This window comes from Sciurus vulgaris, assembly GCF_902686455.1.
Source record: "Sciurus vulgaris genome assembly, chromosome: 12".
Lineage (NCBI taxonomy): Eukaryota > Metazoa > Chordata > Mammalia > Rodentia > Sciuridae > Sciurus > Sciurus vulgaris.
Genome location: NC_136473.1, coordinates 77,436,808 through 77,457,947, shown reverse-complemented (window position 1 = coordinate 77,457,947; position 21,140 = coordinate 77,436,808). Strand labels below are relative to the sequence as shown.

The 21,140-nt window shown below is 42.1% G+C and overlaps 1 protein-coding gene across 1 annotated transcript; it reads right to left on the bottom strand.

Annotated features, from left to right (window-relative positions):
• Window positions 1–456: 456 nt before the first annotated feature.
• EIF2D (eukaryotic translation initiation factor 2D) lies at window positions 457–20,673 on the bottom strand. The gene is made up of 15 exons (XM_079107325.1): window positions 20,473–20,673; window positions 19,399–19,589; window positions 18,056–18,139; window positions 16,968–17,058; window positions 13,264–13,371; window positions 11,152–11,396; window positions 10,580–10,697; window positions 8,657–8,702; window positions 8,170–8,273; window positions 7,899–8,048; window positions 7,437–7,526; window positions 6,163–6,258; window positions 5,012–5,132; window positions 2,513–2,687; window positions 457–649 (listed from the first exon to the last, which is right to left on the bottom strand). The coding sequence occupies exons 1-15, from the start codon at window positions 20,526–20,528 to the stop codon at window positions 579–581; spliced, it is 1,746 nt and encodes a 581-aa protein (XP_078963451.1). The 5' UTR covers window positions 20,529–20,673; the 3' UTR covers window positions 457–578.
• Window positions 20,674–21,140: the final 467 nt, after the last annotated feature.

The following is a 21,140-nucleotide window of genomic DNA, read 5'->3' as shown; positions in this document are numbered from 1 at the left end:
TACATCATAAACTTTTAGTGGTAGTGTGCAAAAGTTGGGGGGAAATCACAATCATAGGGAAACTCAAGTTATGTCTTTCTATTCTAAATTGAGAGTCAATTATTTCTTCTGTTGCCTTATGGATGACCAAAGACAGGTTCTATTTTCTGTATGAATTACTTTTACAGATGTGAAGGGACTGTGTGGGGGTTAGGAGGTTAACCAGGTAGTAGGAACAAATGAACAAGAGGTTATGGACTATTTGGGACAGGGGCTTTAGAAACAGGAAGGCCTCACTTGCCTGCACTCTGAATGGGCTGTCCTAACTTGAAAGCAGGGGAGAACTGAACATCAAAACTACCTGAATGGAAAAAGCACCACACAGAAGCATCTTCTGTTGATCTCAAGTGCTTCTGACTTTAAAAGTTAGTACACTTTTCACTAAGTGGAGAAAATAAGAGGGGAATCAGACTTAAATTAGAATTTAAATTTTTGATAAAGAATTATATTTTTTATTTGCAAAATCTGAAAATGCTCATATAAATTACCAGCTCAGAGCTTGGATTTCCACTGGATCCACTGCATGATACAATAGTGTGTCACTTCTTCTTGCCAGGTTTGGGGGCCTTTTCTAGGCCTTGGATGTGTTTTCGAGGGAGATGATATTCTTCTACAATCCAAAAAGCAGAAACTGCTCAGTGGAGCATGAACTCCCTCTCCTGCTCCCCACCAGACCTACCACGATTTCTCCTTTGTCTCCCAATGTCACTCCTTGGCCTGACCCATGGGCCACACCAATCTCCCAGCCCTCTTTGCCCCAGTGTGCTCATTTTTGCTGTCAAGACTGTGCTCCAACAATTCCCAACACCTGATAAGCTCTTCTACACTCAGCTGAAGCTCATCTTCCTGGGGATATGTTTTAAGATGGACCATTTACCCCACACCTCAAGGCCTAAGTTCATTCTTCAATAATTTTCACACGGTCATCTGCCTTCCAGGTTTACTAGAAAATAGCACTTCTAATTTTCTCATGGAAGAGAATGTATGTGACTGTGTTCAGTTGTGTGCCCAATCTGTTTTCCTCTGTGTTTCTACTCTACACCTCACATGAGTCTCTTCACATGAAGGGCTCAAACTTGGAAGTCAATTGATAGGTACTGCCTAAGATCATAAAATAAATTTGCCTATTGAGTATTTACTATGTTCTAAACCCTGAGGATGTGACAAGCATGAAAAATAAAAGGTCTCCGCCTCAAGGAGCTCAGTCTAACAGAGAGCTCGGACATTAGAAAAAATTAGCCAAGCTGCAGACACTAACCAGAAATATAAATACAACCGGGAAGTGCTACATTAACCATTTTAAAAATGCTCATTTAAGGAAAAGGACAGGCCCCTGAGGTGGGCCAGTGAGAGCAGGTAGATTCCAGCTGTGGGAGGGCATGTGACAAGAGGACAGTCCAGGTGAATACAGAAAAAGTGTGATGTGCTTGCTATATTTGGGGAACAGGAGACTGGCAGGACTGAAGCTGGGACAGAGTGTGGGAGCCACGGAAAGCCTGGGAGAAAATGGGGTCTGGCAAGGACAGTCTTATGTAACAAGTTCAGGAGTTTATTCTGAAATAGGCCCAGAAGAGGCACACAGAGTTTTTTTAGAGGGGAGTGATGTGATCGTATTTGTTTTAGAAAGCCAACTCAGGCGTAGCTGTGGAGAATGGTTTGAACTGAGGAAAGCAAGAAAGAGGCTGGGTGACCCAGTGAGTAGAAAGAACCTGGGCTCTGGAGAGTGAACCGTTCTGAGCCCAGCTGCAGCACTTAAGAGTTGGATGGACTCACGGCAAGGTAGTAGACCTCTCCAGACCTCAGTTTCCTCATTTGCAATACAAATAACCGTCCTGCGAGAGCACTATGATTAAGGAGCTGCCTGCCAGAAGTCCAGCAAAGTGCTCAGTAAATGTTTTATAGAAAAGGGAGGCTCAGGAAGAAAACTAATAGTGTATATGGTGGAGAAAGTATTGAATTGGGAAGGGGCCAAAGATCTGGTTCAAACATTGGTTCCACCCCTTGTCAGCTGCTAAATGGACATATGTATGTGTGTGTAAGTATGTGTCCCAATTTATGATGGGATTATGTCCCCCCAGAAAAACATTGTGAATGGAAAATATGGTAAATCAAAAATGCATGTAACACACCTAACCCACCAAACACCACAACTCAGCAGCACAGTCCACTGGAGTATCTGCTGTTTGCCTCCATGATCACAAGGCTGACTAGGAGCTGTTGCTCAGCCTCTCTAGAGAGTATGGAGGGCATATGGCTAGGCCAGGAAGAGCTCAAAATTCAATCCTGAAGCATGGTTTCTACTGAATATGTATCACTTTGGCACACTGTGAAGCTGCACAATTGTTCAGTCAGGGACCTCTGGGTGTATGTGTGTATATATATATATATATATATATCAGATAACTACACCCAGGTGAGTTGGCAGGAAGATCTTTGCCAAACTAGCCCAGTGCTCTTTGGATGGGATGCTCACCAAGCAGCAGCCAGCCGAGGTGGTGCACCTGGTTTCCCTGAATCTGCACCTGCAGGCTGTCCTTGGCCCCAGGGGCAGGAGTGACGGTGGTGCTGGCCTGGCATCGTTGCTGGAGGATGGCAGCCACTGAGTATGGGTCCAGACCATAGGGTTCCAAGTTCCGGACCACAGTCACCTGGGGGAACAGTGAGGACAGTAGACTGATGGTGGATACTGACTGCACATCCTCCTCTCCAGAGGGCTTTTCAGAACCTCAACAGCCTCCTCACCCTGGATAGTCTCTGAGGGTTCAGCATACCTATCACCACAGTACTTTTCTTATCTTGTGCTTCTAAAATGATTCTTCTCCATCCAATTATTATTATTACTATTATTTATTTATTTATTTTGGTACTGGGGGTTGAACCCAGGGGTGCTTAACCAGTGAGCCCCATCCCCAGTTTTTAGAAACAAGGTCTTGCTAAGTTGCTGAGGCTGGTTTTCAACTATAATCTTCCTGCCTCAGCTTCCTGAGCCCTGGGATTACAGATGTGCACCACTGTGCCTGGCTCCATCCAATTATTGTGTTATATATTTAGTAAGATAGATACTCTCTATCCACATATATGATGTACAGTTCCTTACCATGGAAAATTTAAAACATAAATGAAAGTAGAACAGAATAATGAACCTCATATGTCCCCATCATCAGTTTCAACAATTAGCAGCTCCTGGCCAACCTTGATTCACTCCCATCCCCATTCATTCCCAACTCCCCTAGTACTTTAAGGTAAATCCAGACTTCAGATCATTTCATCTATAAATATTTCAGTATTAACTTCCAAAAGATAAGGTATCTTTTTAACATAAAAATGAGGGACTAGGGATGTGGCTCAGTGGTACAGAGCACTTGCCTGGCATGTGTGAAGCCCTGAATTCAATCCCTAGCACTGCCAAATAAAAGGTAACATAAAAAAGGAACAATCGTCACATCTATAAATAAATTAACAATAATTCTTCTTGTTAGCACTTTTCTATTTTTATCAACTTCACAAAGAAGAATGTAACTTTGAGATAATAAAGAAATACATTAATCCTTTTTTGAAGTTGTAATTTTTTATTTGATATCACTTTACTAAGTTACATCCCCAGTCTTTTTTTATTTTTTACTTTGAGACAGTTCTTGCTAAATTGCTGAGGGTCTCACTAAGTTGCCAAGGTTGGCCTCAAACTTGCAATCCGCCTGCCTCAGCCTGCCAAGTCTCTGGAATTAGAGGCATGTGCCATCATGCCCAGCTATCCCTTAAAAAAAAAAAAAAAAAATCACAATTCTGGCCAGGTGTGGTGGTGCATGCCTATGAGCTCAGTGACTCTGGAGACTGAGGCAGGAGGACTACAAGTTTGAGGCCAGCCTCAGCAATTTAGTGAGACCCTATCTCAAAATAAAATAAAATAAAAAGGGCTGGGTATAGCTCAGTGGTAAATCACCCTCAGTGGTAAATAAATAAATAAAATACACATCACAAAGCTGACCCCCTCCCTGATGCATAAGCCCCAACTATACCTTCTCCCAACAAGTAGTCACCTAATCTTTACTTAGACCTCCATAAAATAACTATTTCATGAAGCACCAATTTCAATTTTGGACAGTTCTAATTGGGATTTTAATAGAAAATTAGTGTTTAAACTAGTACATGCACACACAACATAAATTGCTTAGTATAATGTATGGCACACAAATAATAAAAAGTGACTTGCTAATTATTATTAAAACTATCATGACTGGTTCCCATTTACTGACTGCTTATTTGCCAAGTACTTAAGGGCTTCACTCATGTATATTCCTCCACTGAATCCTCACAATGTAGGTATTACACAAGGTAATATCCCCATTTTTTACACAAGAAAACTCAGGCAAAAGGAGATTAAGTAACTTACTCAAGGTTAAATAGTGTCAAACAGTGAGGTAAAAGTTGTATTTGTACTCAGGTGTAATTCCAAAGCACGTTCTCATAACCATATGCTTCTGGAAAGTTCTCTTTTGAACCCAAGACATATAGAATAAGAACATCACTTATGCAAAGGACAGCTTTTTACATATTTGAGGACAGATATAATTTGTTCCCTACAACTTTGTGTTGTCAAGCTAAATATATTCAGTTCCTTCAGCAATTTTTACAAGTTATTTTCATTGACCAAGGCCCAAGAAATAATAGAACATATTAAGAGGTCAAAGCCTATAATGTAATACCAAGAAAAAAAAATTAAAATAAAATCTTGTTTTCTTCTGGAAACCGGTTCTAAGCAAGTTTCCCAGCACAAAATCCTAGAGGGCAATGAGGACGTGGGGGTCAGCTCAACCTATTATACAGCGTGGGCCCAGGCACACAAGCCTTGGTGTTTCATAAACTTTGTGGTGTTTGAAGTCAATCTGAAAACCTCTAATTACACTAGAGAGATTAGAACTTAGCAGGGACAGTAAAACATCCTCCTTAAACTTTATGTCTTTTTAAAAATTACCTTCTTATTAGAAGCCCTCTGTGCAAGGGTGATGTCAATTGGACAGATCTTCCCTTTCTTCACAATGGGCTCTTGTCCAGGAAAGGTCACTTGATAGGCAGGCTGTAATTTTTCCATACATCTGAAATGAGAGTTATGAGTAATAAACTGATAAAGCCAACAGAAACCATCTCCTCATTCTGCACCACCAGCAGGCGTGTGGGTGTAAACAGCTCTTGTAGAGTAGTGGCTTGCAACTTGGCTGTATGTCAGAATCATTCAAATCACCTAGGGAGCTGCATCAATCTAGTCAGTATTTCTAACCAGGCATATTTTTCTGTTAAAGTTCCCCCAATGTGCAAAGTTGAGACCCACTTTGGTGAAGAGAAGGGAACATCAATGACTAAGAGCTCCTGCAAATTGTCCACTGGCCTGGCCTTCTGAGAATCTGTTGAGTTTGGAGGTTACTACCTGTCCTAAGAACATACCTACCCCAGCTTTGCCTCTGAGTACTGCTTCATATTTTTAACATGGTTTAATAATGCATTTTTAATGGAACACCTTTATCACAAGGAATTTGTACTATTTACCTAATCAAATTTTCTCCTGATAGCATATACATCAGAATTGACCTATAAAGGGCCATACAGCAAATGTTTTAGGTTTTATAGGTCATCTGATCTATACCAACTACTCAACTCTGTCATAGCAAAGCATTCTGCAGACAACACATAAATGGGTATAGCTGTGTTCCAATAAAACTTTATTTACTGAAACAGGTAGCAGACCAGATTTGGCCTACAAGCTATAGTTTACTGACTCCTGATATAAATTATTTTTAGTTATGGTTTTGTGGAGAAGAAGTATTAAGAATCTTTCCTTGAAGACTTTAGGACACTTCCCTCTAGTCTTTTGCTTCTCTTGTTGAAATTCTTATCTTTAATTAATGTTCCTTTTCTTTCTTCCTCTTAAGTTTTCCTATGTCCTGTTGGCTCCAATTGTCCCAAAGCACCTCCACATTAGAATTATTCAAGCCTGTGTATATGTAGACTGACATGGATTAAATTACAGAAAGAAGTCATAGACTTAGAGAATGATGACACTGAAATTTAACATGCTAGATATTAAGTGGAGGGGACAGAAAAGTTGGAGAGAGATTGACAATCTGTTACCTGGTTAAAAGGCTGTCCCATGGAAGCTTCATGACTGTGTGCTGTTCATTTTTCTCTAAGATGCAGTCACATAGGATGGGATCCAATTTCACCAGACTGTAGGGAAAAAAGAAACAATAAAGAGATCTAAAACTTCTGATCTAAGAGCTGACTCAAAATTTCTCTTGTGTGTCCTTTACAGTCATTCCAGATCAGACTGAGTTGTGGAAAGAGTTTATCAGGCAGAACACCCTATCAATGCAAATGCAAGTCCACTTCCCTAGGAAGAGAAGCAGGTGGGGAAGGGAATGTGGAATAGGATAAATCCAAAGACCAGGATTCCGGGTTTAGTTCTCTACTAACTAACCATGGACCACAACTTTCTAGGTTTAATTTCACAGTAGACTAGCAAGGAAGGAAGACAGGAAGGAGGGAAGTAAATATTAACTACCCTGGTTCAATCATTACACGTTGTATATGTGTACTGAACTATCACACACTACTCCATAAATTTGCACAATTAAAATAATAATTTAGGACTGGGGGTTTATAGCTCAGTGGTAGAGCACCTGCCTAGCATGAGCAAGGCCCTGGGTTCCACCCCAGTACCATAATAAATAAATAAATAAATATAAGTAAACAAATATGTTTAAAAAGAGGGCATTAAATTAGGCTGGAGAGTCTCAACTTTCTAAGCATGATAGTGCCTTTTTAAATAAAAATAAATTAATGGTTCAACTGGTTAGTGTACTTCCTGGGTCCACTTATGAAAATAATATGTATTTTTAAAAATACCAAAAAACTACAATGATTTCAGATAAAATTTGTTTAAATTGTGGCTTCTTTTGTCTTCTATTTCAAAAATTCTATGGCTACAGACTGACTGATCCTTTACAAGATTCTTTTTGTTTTTTAATTATTATTGGTGCATAACCATGCATAATAGTGAGATTTGCTGTTACATATTTGTACATACACTTAACTTAGGTTAACAGTTTTTTAAAGTGAATTCTATTCTTCACAACAGCCCTCTGCACTTGAAGATCAGAGGTGGACGCACATGAGGAGGTACTATTTACTTAGTCTGTAGTCAATGTTGACAGTTCTCCTGGATCTGAACACCCTCGCTAACAAATCTAGATGCCCACAGCCTGTGGTTTGGAAACAATGGTCTCCCTTGTTTCTAAGCAGCTGAGATTTTCTATGCCCCAGTCCAGACACACTCCCCAAGTGTGCTTCCGCCTGCTGAAGATGAAGACGTAACAAGAAAGGCATCGTTTTCCCCCTCCACTCACTTTTTGTTGTGTGTATCTACCAGCTCATTTTTCTTGGCGTAGTCAATGATGACCGTTCGGACCTCACTGCCCTCGAGCATGCTCCCCTTCCTAGAAGAGGAGAAGTGACCAGGGTTAGCTTGAGCTGTGCCAGGAGACGCTGCAAATACCCAGACTCACTCTGTGCTCAGCAGGGCACTTTCCTTGATTGGTTTTTCACCTCTATTTTCTTCCCTTTTCCTGACCAAGATAAGCAGAACTAAGTGAAGGAAAACTACAGAAAAAAATGGAGAGACCTATTCTCTCATTCATTTTAGTGCAAAGAAACATCCCTGTGGAAGGAGGCTTGAAGCTGGATTTGGGAGAATAGGAGACAGTGGCAGAGCAGGTTTTGCCAGTCACAGAACACTACTCAGGTTGAGAGAGAGGAAGTGTAGGCCAGAACACCACACAGGCAGAGAGGGCTGCTCTCAAAAAACTCACTTGTGGCCAGACTCCTGGAAGAGCAGGGTCATGCTGGCTGGGACACAGTAGAGGGGTTTTATATCTGGAGGGTGATAGGGCTGTTCCCTGCTACCCTCCTGGACAGTCTGGGAGGTCGGGGAGGGCTCGGGTATGATGAAAGATGTGATCCTAAAACCCAGCAGAAGGAAAGAAAAAACACATTTTATACTAGTGTCTTGGCAATCCCCAGTCCATGGCCCAGGTGCCCCAGGGCCTGCTGTACTACAGTGGCCAGGCCCCCTGCACTCACCTTGGGTGCTTCCAGTCCACAGCCACAACGCTCTCCACCCCTTTGCTCAGCTCCTTCACCTGTATAATCTGCTCCTGCTGCATGTGCTGCAGGAACTTAGAGAGCTAGGGGAGACAGGGCCAGTGGTAGGGGACTTCACCGACTCCACACACATACCGAGCACCTAGATGAGCCTGACAGAACTAGGCAGGAACTGGAAGCTACAAGACAGTCCTTGCCGTCATCAGACTACGCATAGGGAGGCCCTTGACATGCAGATCAGAACAAGAAATTGCAAGAGACTGATAGGGGTATTCTGTCATGACTCTAATTAGATATATAGGGGCCAAAAGGGGAGAGGGTGCCACCCAATGGCCTCAGCCCAGGGAGTTTCTTTATTCTCCCTTATACCTGGAAACAAAAAAACTTAATTCTAGCCTGAGCCCCAGTATTCATCATATGCCCCTCCACAACTCTATGTAGGTATGCAGAGAAGGCACCTGCTTACCTTTTTATAGCTTGACTTCTTTATGTCCAGCTGTCGACCTTCAGGGCTGATGGCAGATGGAAAAGGCAAGTTAAGCCAACAGAGGAGTAATGTGGGACCTTCCTGACAAGGAGAAAAAGGCCTTTCCCTCAGCCTTCTTCCCCAACACTCAGAGAGAAGCCACTGATGGCAGCATTGGAGAGGAATGCAGATAATGGGACACTGAATCTGTGCTGCCCAACAGCACTTTCCATGAAGATGCAGTGTTTCTGTGTTGTCCAAAGTGGTAGCCACTAGCTATCTATGTGGCTGTTAAGCACTTGAAATGTGCCTACTGTGATCAAGGACCTGAACTCTAAATTTTCTTGTCTTTTAATTAATTTAAACTTAATTGGCCACATGTGGCTAGTGGCTATTGCATTGGATGTAGCTTTAGATTCCTCTCAAACCTTCTATGGTCTCAAATGTTCCACTTCAGGGTGGACCTTTCCAACAGCAAGGGCACACTGTGGGCAGCCAGACCTCTAACAGGGTTCAACAAGGTTGAACAGGGTTGTACCCTGGAACCCAATCCAGTTACAGCCATCACTTACCCATTGTCTACGGTCATATCAGTGTAAACAGCAAAGTTGAGCTAAAATTTTGACTCCCTGACCTAAAATTTTGACTGACCTAAAATTTTGATCTTTTACAGAAAAAACTGCTGACCCCTGTTGTAGAGTAATTTGTTTGGGGGTAAAGGGTCCTAATGAGAGCTGTAACCTTCCCCTCCCCTGTGAACTTAACATCTTTTCCCAAAATGCCATATTCGACAGTAGCAGGATTCTCAGGGAGCTCTTCTAGAAGATTCTACAGTTTAACATCTCTCTTAAAGGACACTTGGGACCCCTTTCTCTGTTACTTATAACCCAGCAAGGTCAGGACAAATTATCAAGGATCCCATCACATACTCCAGATGCCACACTTGCATAGGAAGTCTTAGAGCAGCCCACATGTACATGGGAAAGAGACCAGATTATAAAAACCACTTTTTAAAAACACAGCAAGAGCTGGTACACTGGCAAATGTCTGTAATCCTAGGATCTTGAGAGGTCAAGGCAGGAGGATTACAAGTTCAAGGCCATCCTGGACAATTTGCTGAAACCTTATCTCAAAATAAAATAAAAAGGGCTGGGTATATGGTTCACTGGTTGAGCATTTGTCTAGCATGAACAAGCCTTTGGTTTAATTACCAGTTCTGGAAAAAACAGAATGGGGTGCTCAGAAAGTTCAATCTTAGGACCAAAATGAATAAGCAAATCTCCTGAAATAACAGTATTTAATGAGTGCCTATTATACATCCCGTTGTGTAATCTTTATAGTAATTCAATGAGTATTGGAAATTAGGGCTCAGAGAAACCCAATAACCAATTGAAATCTGCCTTGATCAAACATCCTGAGGAGATAGCTAGCAGAAGTGTCCACAGGGCTGTCTTTTAAAATCAAGCTTCTGCTCATGTATAATACTGCCTTTCCTGGTGGCTTATGTTATGGGTGAAGTGGGGTCCTCACACCTATTCTTCCCCTTGATACAATCTAATCTGGTCCACTTACTTTCAGAAGTATGAGGGAGTGGAACATTCCAGAAGCCTCCTGACAAAGAGGCTGCCTAGAAACTCTTCCTGTGCAGGAATGTGTTGCCTAATTCATGAGAAACAGCCCAGAAGCACCACAGCAGTGGCAGCATGCAGAGAAACTTGGGAATATCAACCTTCCATTTCCTCAAAATCCTACACTGGCTAAAATTTAAGTTTTTAAAACCCAGAACCAAATTTGCATACCAGATCCACCTTCCATTTCACTCTACTCCAGGATGTCATTCTACCAGTCCCCCATTAGTCCTGCCCTGCTCTACCCTACTGCCAAGGAATGAGAGACTCCAGCCCACACCAGTGCCTTTCATACCAGCAGGAGAACATGTGGTTGCCAAGGAAAGTGCTGGTGAGTAACGGGAGGTCAGTCTTCTTGACTCTGCATTTCAAAGCATGCAAAAAGCACTGCTGTAACAGTTCATCCATTTGCTCTGCAAGGAAAAGACAAGAAGCACATCCTTTATAGAATGTCTGTTATGTGCAAGAAACCTCCCAGACCCAGCTCCATCCCCACCCCAACCCTTGGCTCTGAGTAGGACCCACACCCAGGTACCAAAGCTCTCAGACTCTCAAGCACTGAACCTGTAAAGAAGGCTGACCCCAGAGAAGGAGTTAAGCCACAAAGTTCCACCAAGTCAGGGGCATTCACCCAGAGAAATCAGAGCCAGAAGAAACCATAGGGGGCTCTCTAGCTGAAAACAGTCCAAGTGCTAGGGCAGACTGCACCCGGGGAGACATGACTTCTGTGGAAAGGGCTCCCAGGCAACAAGTCACAAAGTTACTGCACCACCTTCACCAAAAATAACTCTGCTATCCTTCCCCAGAATGTCAGTGCTACTGCACTCAGCAGAGGAGGGGATGGGCCTTCTACTCCCAGAGTCACACCTTGAAGGGGTCTGCTGTCTGTGGAGTCTTGGCTCAGGACCCCAGTGCTGGTGTCTTCTGGGGCTTCTGAGAGGGACTTCTCCTCACATGCCTGATGAACCTCCCCATTCTCCTCCTCCTTCCCCTCCAGAGTCAGGCCTCTCAGATCTCCCTGCAGGGTAGGGTCTACCTTCTCCTCATTGAGATCTGCAGGATCCAATACCAGTGGAGCAATTGAAGGTGGAGAGGACTTGTTTCCAGATCGCCTAGAAAAATCTTATGTCAGCAACAGCAAGCAGCAGCCACAACACTCCCTGCCCTGGTCAAGGAGGAGTTAGCCAGGAGCTCAGGCTAGCAAAGGCCAACAGCGGGAGCACCCAGGAGAGAGCAGAGGGCCTGGGCTCTTATCTCAACTCCTTCCATTCAATTATGGACCCAGAAAAGTTCCAGGTCTTGGTTTCCACATCTCTGAAATGAGAATAATTCTTGCCTCTTTAGTCCAAGGGACTAACCATATTATTAATAGACTCCTGAGACAGAGAAAAGGCTGTTTAAGATAAACACATAAAAGTACTTCTTTTATATGAGCAAAAAACAATAAACCATTTTGAATTAAGTAACAGGATTAAGGTTGCAAATATATCTGTGGTACCAGTTTGGTGAAATGCAAACCCAGGGTTCAGTCTATGTAACAAAGTACAAATGCCCAGACTGCTCAAGGGATACAGAATCGGGCTTCTGTGTTAAATTAAATGCAACTAACTTGCTGTCAAGATTACTATGGTTTATTCCTAAATCTCAGGAAGACAAGAAAAAAAGTGATGTCACATAGCACAGTGTGCAGGGAGGTAAAAGGCTTTATCCTGGCCAAGATTATGTCAATCAAACCGAGTTTTAACTGATAGTTATAGCAAAGCTTATTAGCATTTTTTTTTTTTTTTTTTTTTTTTTTTTTTTTTTTTTTTTTTTTTTTTTGGTACTGGGGATTGAACTCAAGGGGATGGGGATTGACCACTAAGCCACATCCCCATCCCTATTTTGTATTTTATTTAGAGATGGGGTCTCACGAAGTTGCTTAGTGCCTTGCTTTGCTGAGGCTGGCTTTGAACTCACAATCCTCCTGTCTCAGCCTTCCAAGTTAGAAAATGAAGTACTTGCTGGATGTGGTGGTGCAAGCTTATAATCCCAGTGACCTGGGAGGCTGAGGCAGGAGGATTGCAGTTCAAGGCCAGCCTCAGCAACTGAGTGAGGCTCTAAGAAACTCAGCAGGACCCTTTCTCAAAATAAACAACAAAAAAGGAATAGAAAAAACAAAAAACAAAAAAAGAATAGAGATGTAGCTCAGTGGTAGAAAGTACCCCTGGGTCCAATCCCCAGTACACAAAAAGTCCCCCAAAACAATACAAACAACAATGAAAAAAGGTTCTGGAGAATGTCGATCATCTGCCCTAAAATACATGTTTACAAAAATTTTTTTTAATAAAAAAAAAAAGAGTGGCTAATGAGGTTGCAACCTCCAGCAAAATAGGGCTGAGCTAACACTTATAAAGTGAATAACTAAGACTGGCTAGAAAAGAAATCTACACCAACAGGCCACAACACTTGGCTTAAAGACAGGTATAAACACTACTTTTGAGAAAAACACTATTTACTGTTTTCATTATTTAAGAAAAAAACAAAAACAAAAACAAAAACAGGAAATGAACTGGTATATGGCTCTGGAAAGCAACTGTTAGAATATTTTACTTCCGTAATGAGAGGAAGAGATCTTAGAGTGAGATTTGAACATAAGAGTAATCAGTCATCATCTTGGGGTCTGAGAGTCTACCCTGCTTTTACTTGGATTCAAAAGTACTCATCACAAAGTCAGATGCTGTCTAAGATGTCATTGCAGTTTAAGCCAGAGCTTAAAAAAAAAAAAAAAAAAAAAAAAAAAAGGAATAGCCTCCTACTGAAGGACAGAGTAGCCAACCCCTTAAAATCTTCTTTCCCCCACATATGGCAAGGAAAAGATAATTTGGGGTCAGCAACTTGCCTAAGAACCTGGTTAGGAACAATACTCTGCTACTTCTCAATATAGGTCCCGTCTCCACCTATCCTAGCTTCCTATAAGCGAAAAGATGCTGTACCCACCACAAGTGGTCCTGGTAAGTGTGGAGCACTGAGAAGCCCTTTCCCTTCAGGCCTGAAGTCAGCATCTCATCAGTGGACATTGCAGCTACTCCAATTGCTACAGGGGCTCTAGGAAGAAGAAGGCCAGAGACAAGGGTCAGGGAAAGTCTACCAGGAGGGCACAAGTTCAGACCGTCTTTCCTCCCATCTGTCTAAAGCAGCCATTGTATCACAAAACTTTCAGTCACTGAGTCCAGTCTCAATTTTCTTCAAATTACTTACAAGTATTACTTTCAAATATTCTTGACCAAACATTGTCCTTCTAAACACTTGTCTCCTGAAATGATCACTGGCTTTGTTATATACCTATTGTTAATTAAACCCGGGCATGACTTAGGAGAGTAATGGGAATTCCCCTCCTTTAATTTAAAAAATATAAATGATCTCCTCTACCTTAGATAAGTCATAGCCATTATCTTATAAGGAGGTTCTCTGAAGAAGAAATCTATACCAACAGGCCACAACACTTGGCTAAAAGACCAGCTATACACACTTCCTAAAAATAAGGCTGCCAGAAATAAGGCTGAGGGATGCCACAGGAAAGAGCTGATCAACAGTGGAGCTGATGAGAGAAGTTCCTCCTGAGTTGGCTCTTTACAACAGGCATTGCCCTGTGTACCTAAACATCTAAGAACGGTGTGTTGCCAGGACACCCGAAACCACATTTCCAATAGCTACAAAAACTCCCAAAGCCCAAGCGAGAAGTGTCTTTCAGCCTGGTATTACCCAAGTGTCAATCTCACATTGCCTGTGAGCATGCGTGAACAGCTGGGTAACAGTGGGGACTCAGAAGCCCAGCAAGGGAGCCTGGATTCAAGGGCAGAGATCCCAAGAGCTGAACTTAAAACTTATTTTACTGAATGTGGTGGCTTCACTTATTGTGCCTATAGATCCAGACAGCCACAGAAACTTTGAATCTGGCTTCTTTCCCAGTTCTTAGAAGAGGGGTCTTTTTATTCTACTCCACCAAGGTTAATGGCTCAAGGACTCCAGTGCAAAATGTGACTATTTTTAACAAACTCCTTGTGCCCCCACAAACACCCTGATCCATCCCCAAGCTCCAGCCCCATATATACCCTAAAAGCTAAACTGAGCAGGCCAAATATCCATTTATGTAGTTGGATAGAATCTTGCAGGAGGAAATTAAGGACACACAATTCTTTTCAACTATATTTCTGCTACAGGTACACGAAAAAGGTTTCTAGGTGCTTGGTTTCAAAATGTTCAAGTGAAATGACCAGCAAAAATAAAGATCTTAAATATTGACTCCTCTCATGTCTACAACCTCCCCTTCTCTTTCAAAGAACTAATGATTAGCTGGGTGTGTTGGCACACGCCTATAATTCCAATGACTTGGGAGGCTGAGGCAGGAGGATCCCAAGTTTGAGGCCAGTCCCAGCAACTTAGGGAGATACTGGCTCAAAATAAAAAAGGATTGGAGATGAAGCTTAGTGGTAGAATGCCCCTGGGTTCAATTCCCAGTATCAAAAAAGACAATCAAGCAATGATTAAAATAATGAGAGATCATTTTTCATTCATTAGGATGACAAGATAAAAATGACCCATCACCTCCAGTGCTGGTGAGAGTATAGAAACAGACCCCACAGTCTGTAGGTAGATGTTATGGTTTGGGTGTGAGATGTTCCTGAAAAGAGCACATGAGACAATTCAAGAAGGTTCACACGAGAAATGACTGGGTTGTGAGAGTTTTAACACAATCAGTAAATTAATCCCTTGATAGGCAGTAACTGAAGGTGGGTGGGGTGTGGCTAGAAGAGGTGGGTCACTGGGGGGCATGCCTTTGGGGTATATATTTGGTGAGCTGAGCCTAGTCTCTCTGCTTCTTGATCATCATGTGAGCTGCTTCCCTCTGCCACACTCTTCCACCATGATATTCAGCCTCACCTTCGGTGCTGAGGCCTTGAGGAATAGAGTCTGCAGTCTATGGACTGAGACCTCTGAAACCATGAGTGCCCAAATAAACTTTTTCTCTTCTACAATTGTTCTGATCAGATCTTTTAGTCACAGCAGTGAAAAAGTTGACTAAAACAGTAGGAGTGAACTGATACTGTTTTTATAGGGAAACAGATCTTTAGCTTAACAGTTCCACTTTTTAGTATCTCTTCTAGAAAAATGTTGACACTATTGTCCCTAGGGGCATCAAGAAGATATTGTTTGTAATAGAAGTAAATTGGAGATGACCTCAATGTCCACCAGCATAGGAAGTGTCCACCACATAGCAGGTAAAAAGATTTGGCAGATCTGTGTGTGCTGAAAGGAAAATGTCCACACCATATTAAGTGAAAAACAAAACATAAGCAGTATTATTTTATTTACTTGTATTCCTTAATATATATATACTAAATCATGTTTTCTTTTATTTGCAGTGCTAGGATTAAACCCAAGACCTCTGCCAGGTGTGGTAGCACATGCTTGTAATCCCAGTGGCTCAGGAGGCTGAGGCAGGAGGGTCACAAATTTGAGACCAGCCTCAGCAACTCAGCAAAGCCCTTAGCAACTCAGCAGGACCCTGTCTCAAAATAAAAAATAAGAAGAGCTGGAGAAGTGAGGATGTAGCTCAGTAATTAAGCATCCCTGGGTTCAATTCTTGGTACCACAAAACAAAACAAAACAAAACAAAACAAAACAAAACCCAGGGCCTCATATATGCAAGGCAAGCTCTACCATTGAGCTACACCCTCAGCCCAAAATCATATATTTTTATACACAGATGTATATATGAATTGTAGGGGAGCACATCAAAATGATAATGGTTACTTCTAGGAGAAAAGGATTTGGGATGAGGGAGCTTTCAATTTTTCATAATTGTTTAATTACTTCTTAATTTTTTTTACAAAGAAGCAGAAAGGTGATGGTTGAAGGATCTTACAAATGTACTAAAAAATTACTCCATTATACATTAAAACAGGTAGATTTTATGGTATATACACTATCTCAATAAAGCTATTAAAGTGATTAAAAGATGAAGAGGAGGATGTGAATTATGGGGGGAGTGTGAAGGAATGAAAGACAAGGAAAGATCACAAAAATGGAATGTCGCACACTGAAAGAGGCTAGAAGACATGGCACCTAAATACAATGTGGTACCCTAGACTGGATCCTAGAATGGAAAAATTAGTGAAAAACTGGGAAAATATGAATTAAGTCTCTAGTTTAGTTAACAGTATTATTCCAATATGAATCCTTTAGTTATTGTAAGTACACCATGGTTATGTAAGATGTTGCCATCAGAGGAAGCTGGATAAAGAGTGTATCAGAGCTGGGGATATAGCTCAGTTGGTAGAGTGCTTGCCTAGCATACATAAGGCCCTGGGTTCAATCCCCAGCACCACAAAAAAAGAAAAGTGTATCAGAACACTGTACTATCTTTGCCAGCTTTCTACAAGTCTAAAATTATTTTTCAAATAAAAAAGTTTTTTTTTTAAAAAAAGGCAGCGATCACACCAGTGGCAAATACTCTAAGCCCAGATATATGGTCAATCCAGACTCACTGCCATTGTCCCAGTGGCCCACTATCTGCTTCTTGCAGAAGGACCAGTTTTCTCTTTTAATATTTTGTCTGGATGATTTAGAAGTTGTCATTTCCCTCCACTTCCCTTTAACCCATGTTTCCCTCCAAAAGACACAGTTGCATGGTACTGTACCTGTTCCCCACCAAGGCAATGGCACAGAGGTCGCCCTTCTGTACCTGAGGCAGACCAGCAGGGGGCACCACTAATCCCGGCAGCATCAAATCTGCAGCAAGCAAAAGCATCATGGCTTAGTTTCTGTCTCCATCTCAATCCATGTTTTACTTCATCATTTATACATTCAATTGACAAAGAAACACTTATTAAGTATCAGTTATATTATTCATAATAAAAATTTTAAAAGGCAACTTGAGTATCAGTTCTCACTTGCAGGGGAGGGGGTGGCTAGTTGTCAAATATAGTATGTTGAGCATACTATGCCTAGACCTATCTTGTGCTAGTTCCCTAAATGCAGTTTATTGACGATATTCCAATATAGTCAATAAATAAATAATAAATAAGTGATATTAAGGTGTGGGGAGCCATCCATGTCTAGTGGAATCAGATTTGGCTGAACCATGGGATACAGAGATCTGACTCCCAGGAACTGACAGTCATGGGAGTGTTTCAGAATCCGAGGAATAAGTGGCCCTGTATAGAGTGGCTCACCGTCTGAGGATGTGCTAATTCCCTAAGTAAATGGCTTCCCTAACTCCACCCCATCCTGTTCCTCACAGAAGAAGCCCCTCCCAGTCTGGGTCCCTTTACCTATGCAACTATAAATAAAGGTGAATGTGGGGTCCTCCATCTTGTTGATATGGCCTGATCCGCCACACCCCCTTCCATTTGAAAAAAGTATTGGCTATTGTATTTATTGAATTGATGTTTATTAGTAATTGATTTATAGCCAGTGCCATCCTCCGACAGTTATCCCTTCCCTTATCCACACTGGGCATGGCCAAACCCCCACATTAAGGTACGCCATGAACTGCCATATATTCCAGTTCATGGTGTACCTTAATATCACTTATATAAGGCTTACAACAGAGTTAGCTAGGCCCAGAGAATTCATGGAACCAATCTACTCAGGGGTGTAACATGTACACAGGTGAAAAATTCTATTTTCAACCATATGAAGACAGGAAATGGGTAAATTTATTAAGTTAGTTGACCTTTACTAAATAGTTTCAGGCAATAGCCAAAATATAAGAAAATTATCTTACCTGCTCCCCCAACCAGTTTTTCAAGTACCAGAGGCCATGTTGTAAAGGTTGGTAGAAGATCAGGATAGGACCACAGTGTGTACACTGTACAAAAAAAGACCCAAAAGACACTTACTGTCAAAAGGTCAATCTGATAGGGAACTGACAGTCACATTAATTAGAATACAGAAGGAAACTCAACTCAAAGCTAGAGAAAAAGGTTTGTGGGGGTCCAAAAGAACTTTCATTCTGGAGGAAAGCAGAGACCTAAGGAAGTGAGTATCACTTGAGACCTGAAGGCACCTATTGCTCCCTCTGGCCTGCAGCAGCAGAAAATGGTCACAGTGAATTAAAGTGGGAGTAGAAAACCACTGAGGTTTCCAATTATGACCTAAGAAGTAAGTGACCTAAAAACATGTTCATTATTTTTCCTTTTATTCCATTGCATAGTGATTAGCAGAGAAGCAGGGGTAGGGGTAGGAGTGGCCTAAGCAGACTACGTTGCACTGCTGAGCCAATCTTATTGGAATAAAATCCCCAAGCAACAAAGTAGATATCAGCAGCTATGGAAAAAGGGAGTCAGTCCATGATATTCATGACAGAGAGAGAAAGCAAAGAATCCCTGTAAGACATCCCAACTGAAGCACATCACTAAGATAGCTGGGTATATAATTTAATTAATCTAGCTTCTTCCATACCACAGTATTTCTCTTTAGTATCTTAAGAAAGTCTTGTTATAGCTAAGCATGATGGTACATGCCTACAATCCCAGCAACACGGGAGGCTGAGGCAGGAGGACTGCAAGTCATGCCAATCTCAGCAACTTAAAGAAGCCCTGAACAACTTAGCAACACCCTGTCTCAAAATAAAAAATTAAAAGGGTTGGGGATGTCGTTCAGAGGTAAAGTGCCCCTGGGTTCAATCCCCAGTAACAAAAAAAAAAAAAAAAAAAAAAAAAAAAAAAAAAAAAAAAAAAAGAAAAAAAGAAAAAGTAAAAAGAAAAGAAAGTCCTGTTATAGATAGCTTAAAGAATATTTTTTACATGCCCTGGAATTCTACTCTTTGCAAGAATGCTGCTCTAGCTCTTGTTAATCCACTGTAAACTCCTCATCATTGTTCCTTTAGAATTTCCCTTTATAACCGCTCCATTTTCTGTGTTAGTTCTCTGCTGATCCCTGCCACTCCTTTTTATAGCAGTTTATGATCTTACAAGACCCAATTCTAGGAACGGTAGGTCTTCAAACATCTTTAGAAATGGTATTGAGAGATTTTGTGCTTGTTTGACATATGGGAGGCAGGTTAATGGAAGAGACGGAGAAGCAGGTGTTAGGCAAGGCATTGTAATGGCCATGCTGTTGCCATACCTGTTGGATATAGATTTTTCTCCAGTTCAAATAGGATGGGGTTACCACCAGTCATATAAACAGTCACTGCATCCCCTTTGTGAGCATACAGCTTCACAATGTTGAGCTCTTCCTTTCCAGGTATTAACATAGAAACCTGATCAGTCCCAAGGGTGGGGAAGGCAGATGTCACATCAGTCCGAAGTTTTCTCCTGCAGAAAGCACACCAGCACCATAAATACTACTTTGATGGACTTTAATAAATATAGAGAATTCCAAAGGACTCACTATAAAATCATACAGGCCAATGAAAAACTGCTTGGTTTATGATGCCCTGTTCTCATACACTCTTCCAAAATTCTATTCTCTTTCTCATTCAGTGTCTCATCTATTTTCACATGTTCCTGGACATGTCTTTCCATTTTACAGGTAAGAAAACAGAGGCCCAGTGAACAAAGTCATTTGACATAGGAAACCCAGCCCTGCCCTCCTGATTCCATGCGTAGACCCTCAGACCCAGTCTCTTTTCATGTTTGGTAAATCTGTCAGCTTATGATTAAATAGCTACACCATGGCACCACGAATGTACCTATAAAACACCAGAACACTGGCTCCCAAATTCCTGATACAATAACTACTTGCGACATAGTCTGAATAGGCATAATTCTCACCACATGTGCCTTACCCCGCCCACCTCACCCTCCAGCTGTCTCTTCTGCACATGTAAACCCCACTTTTTCTCCTGTAGTTTCAGTTATCAGTCCCCCATCTCATCTTTCCCAAGGGGCTCTAAACTCTGTGAAGGGCAGGGACTTTGTATTCCTTCGTTTTTTACACCCGCTGTAACACCTTACAGTCTGCAGTCAGTAACGCTGTTATATTTCTTTTAATCTCACCAAAATAGGCAAGAGAAAGCCTGAGAGCTAAATCAGGCCCCTTTTCATTCTCATCCTCAAAATGTATCTAACCTTTCCCTTTGTCCCCTCGGCCTCTGCCCCTGCTCCAGGTCGTCTGACCCGGCCCAGCAAGGGCTAAGAGCCGGCCGGGCCCGAGACGTCTCGGGCCTCGTGGGCAAAAGCCCTTTTGCTCCCTCACCTGTCCGACCCCTTGATGGCCGTGTTGGACTTGACCCGAAAGGCCTTGGCGAACATGTCTGCTGGGGTAGCCGGGGGAAGACAAGAAGAAGAGTAACCAGAGAGGGTCAGGAAAGTGAGACCGTAGAGCTTCCCCGGGCCGAGGCCCTGGGGGCAGCCATACTGGGGGCCCGGCCGCGAAAAGGGCCCGGCTGGAAACCCAGGTCGCGCCGCTTTGCGGCCGTTGTCACTGCCGAGGCTGCGGCCGCCCCTAGTGGCGAGGCCAGGAACTGAAGCAGGGCCTGGGAGTGGCCCGGGAATAATACTCTCGGTCGTTCGTCCCGTAGCCCAGATTGCTCCGCGCCTGGGGGTCTGTGGGGGCCCGGCCCTACCGCACCAACGGAGCTTTAAGTTCACGTCCTTTTACCCCATTAGCGTTAGGTACTGCGTTGAATAGAAAATCTGCAAGCCCCCATTCCAGTTTGGTTCAATTCTGCATAATTAAATGAATTAAATTTGCAGTCCTTTTGAATACTTCTCTTAAAAGTCTTTTATGTAATAAGATTTTTATACTGTATTGTAAACTAGAGGCCTCACCTAGGATATTCTCCTCCCTGATTTTTTTTTTTTTTTTTTTTGTTTTTTTTTGTTTGTTTGTTTGTTTTTTTTTCCGTACTAGGGATTAACCTA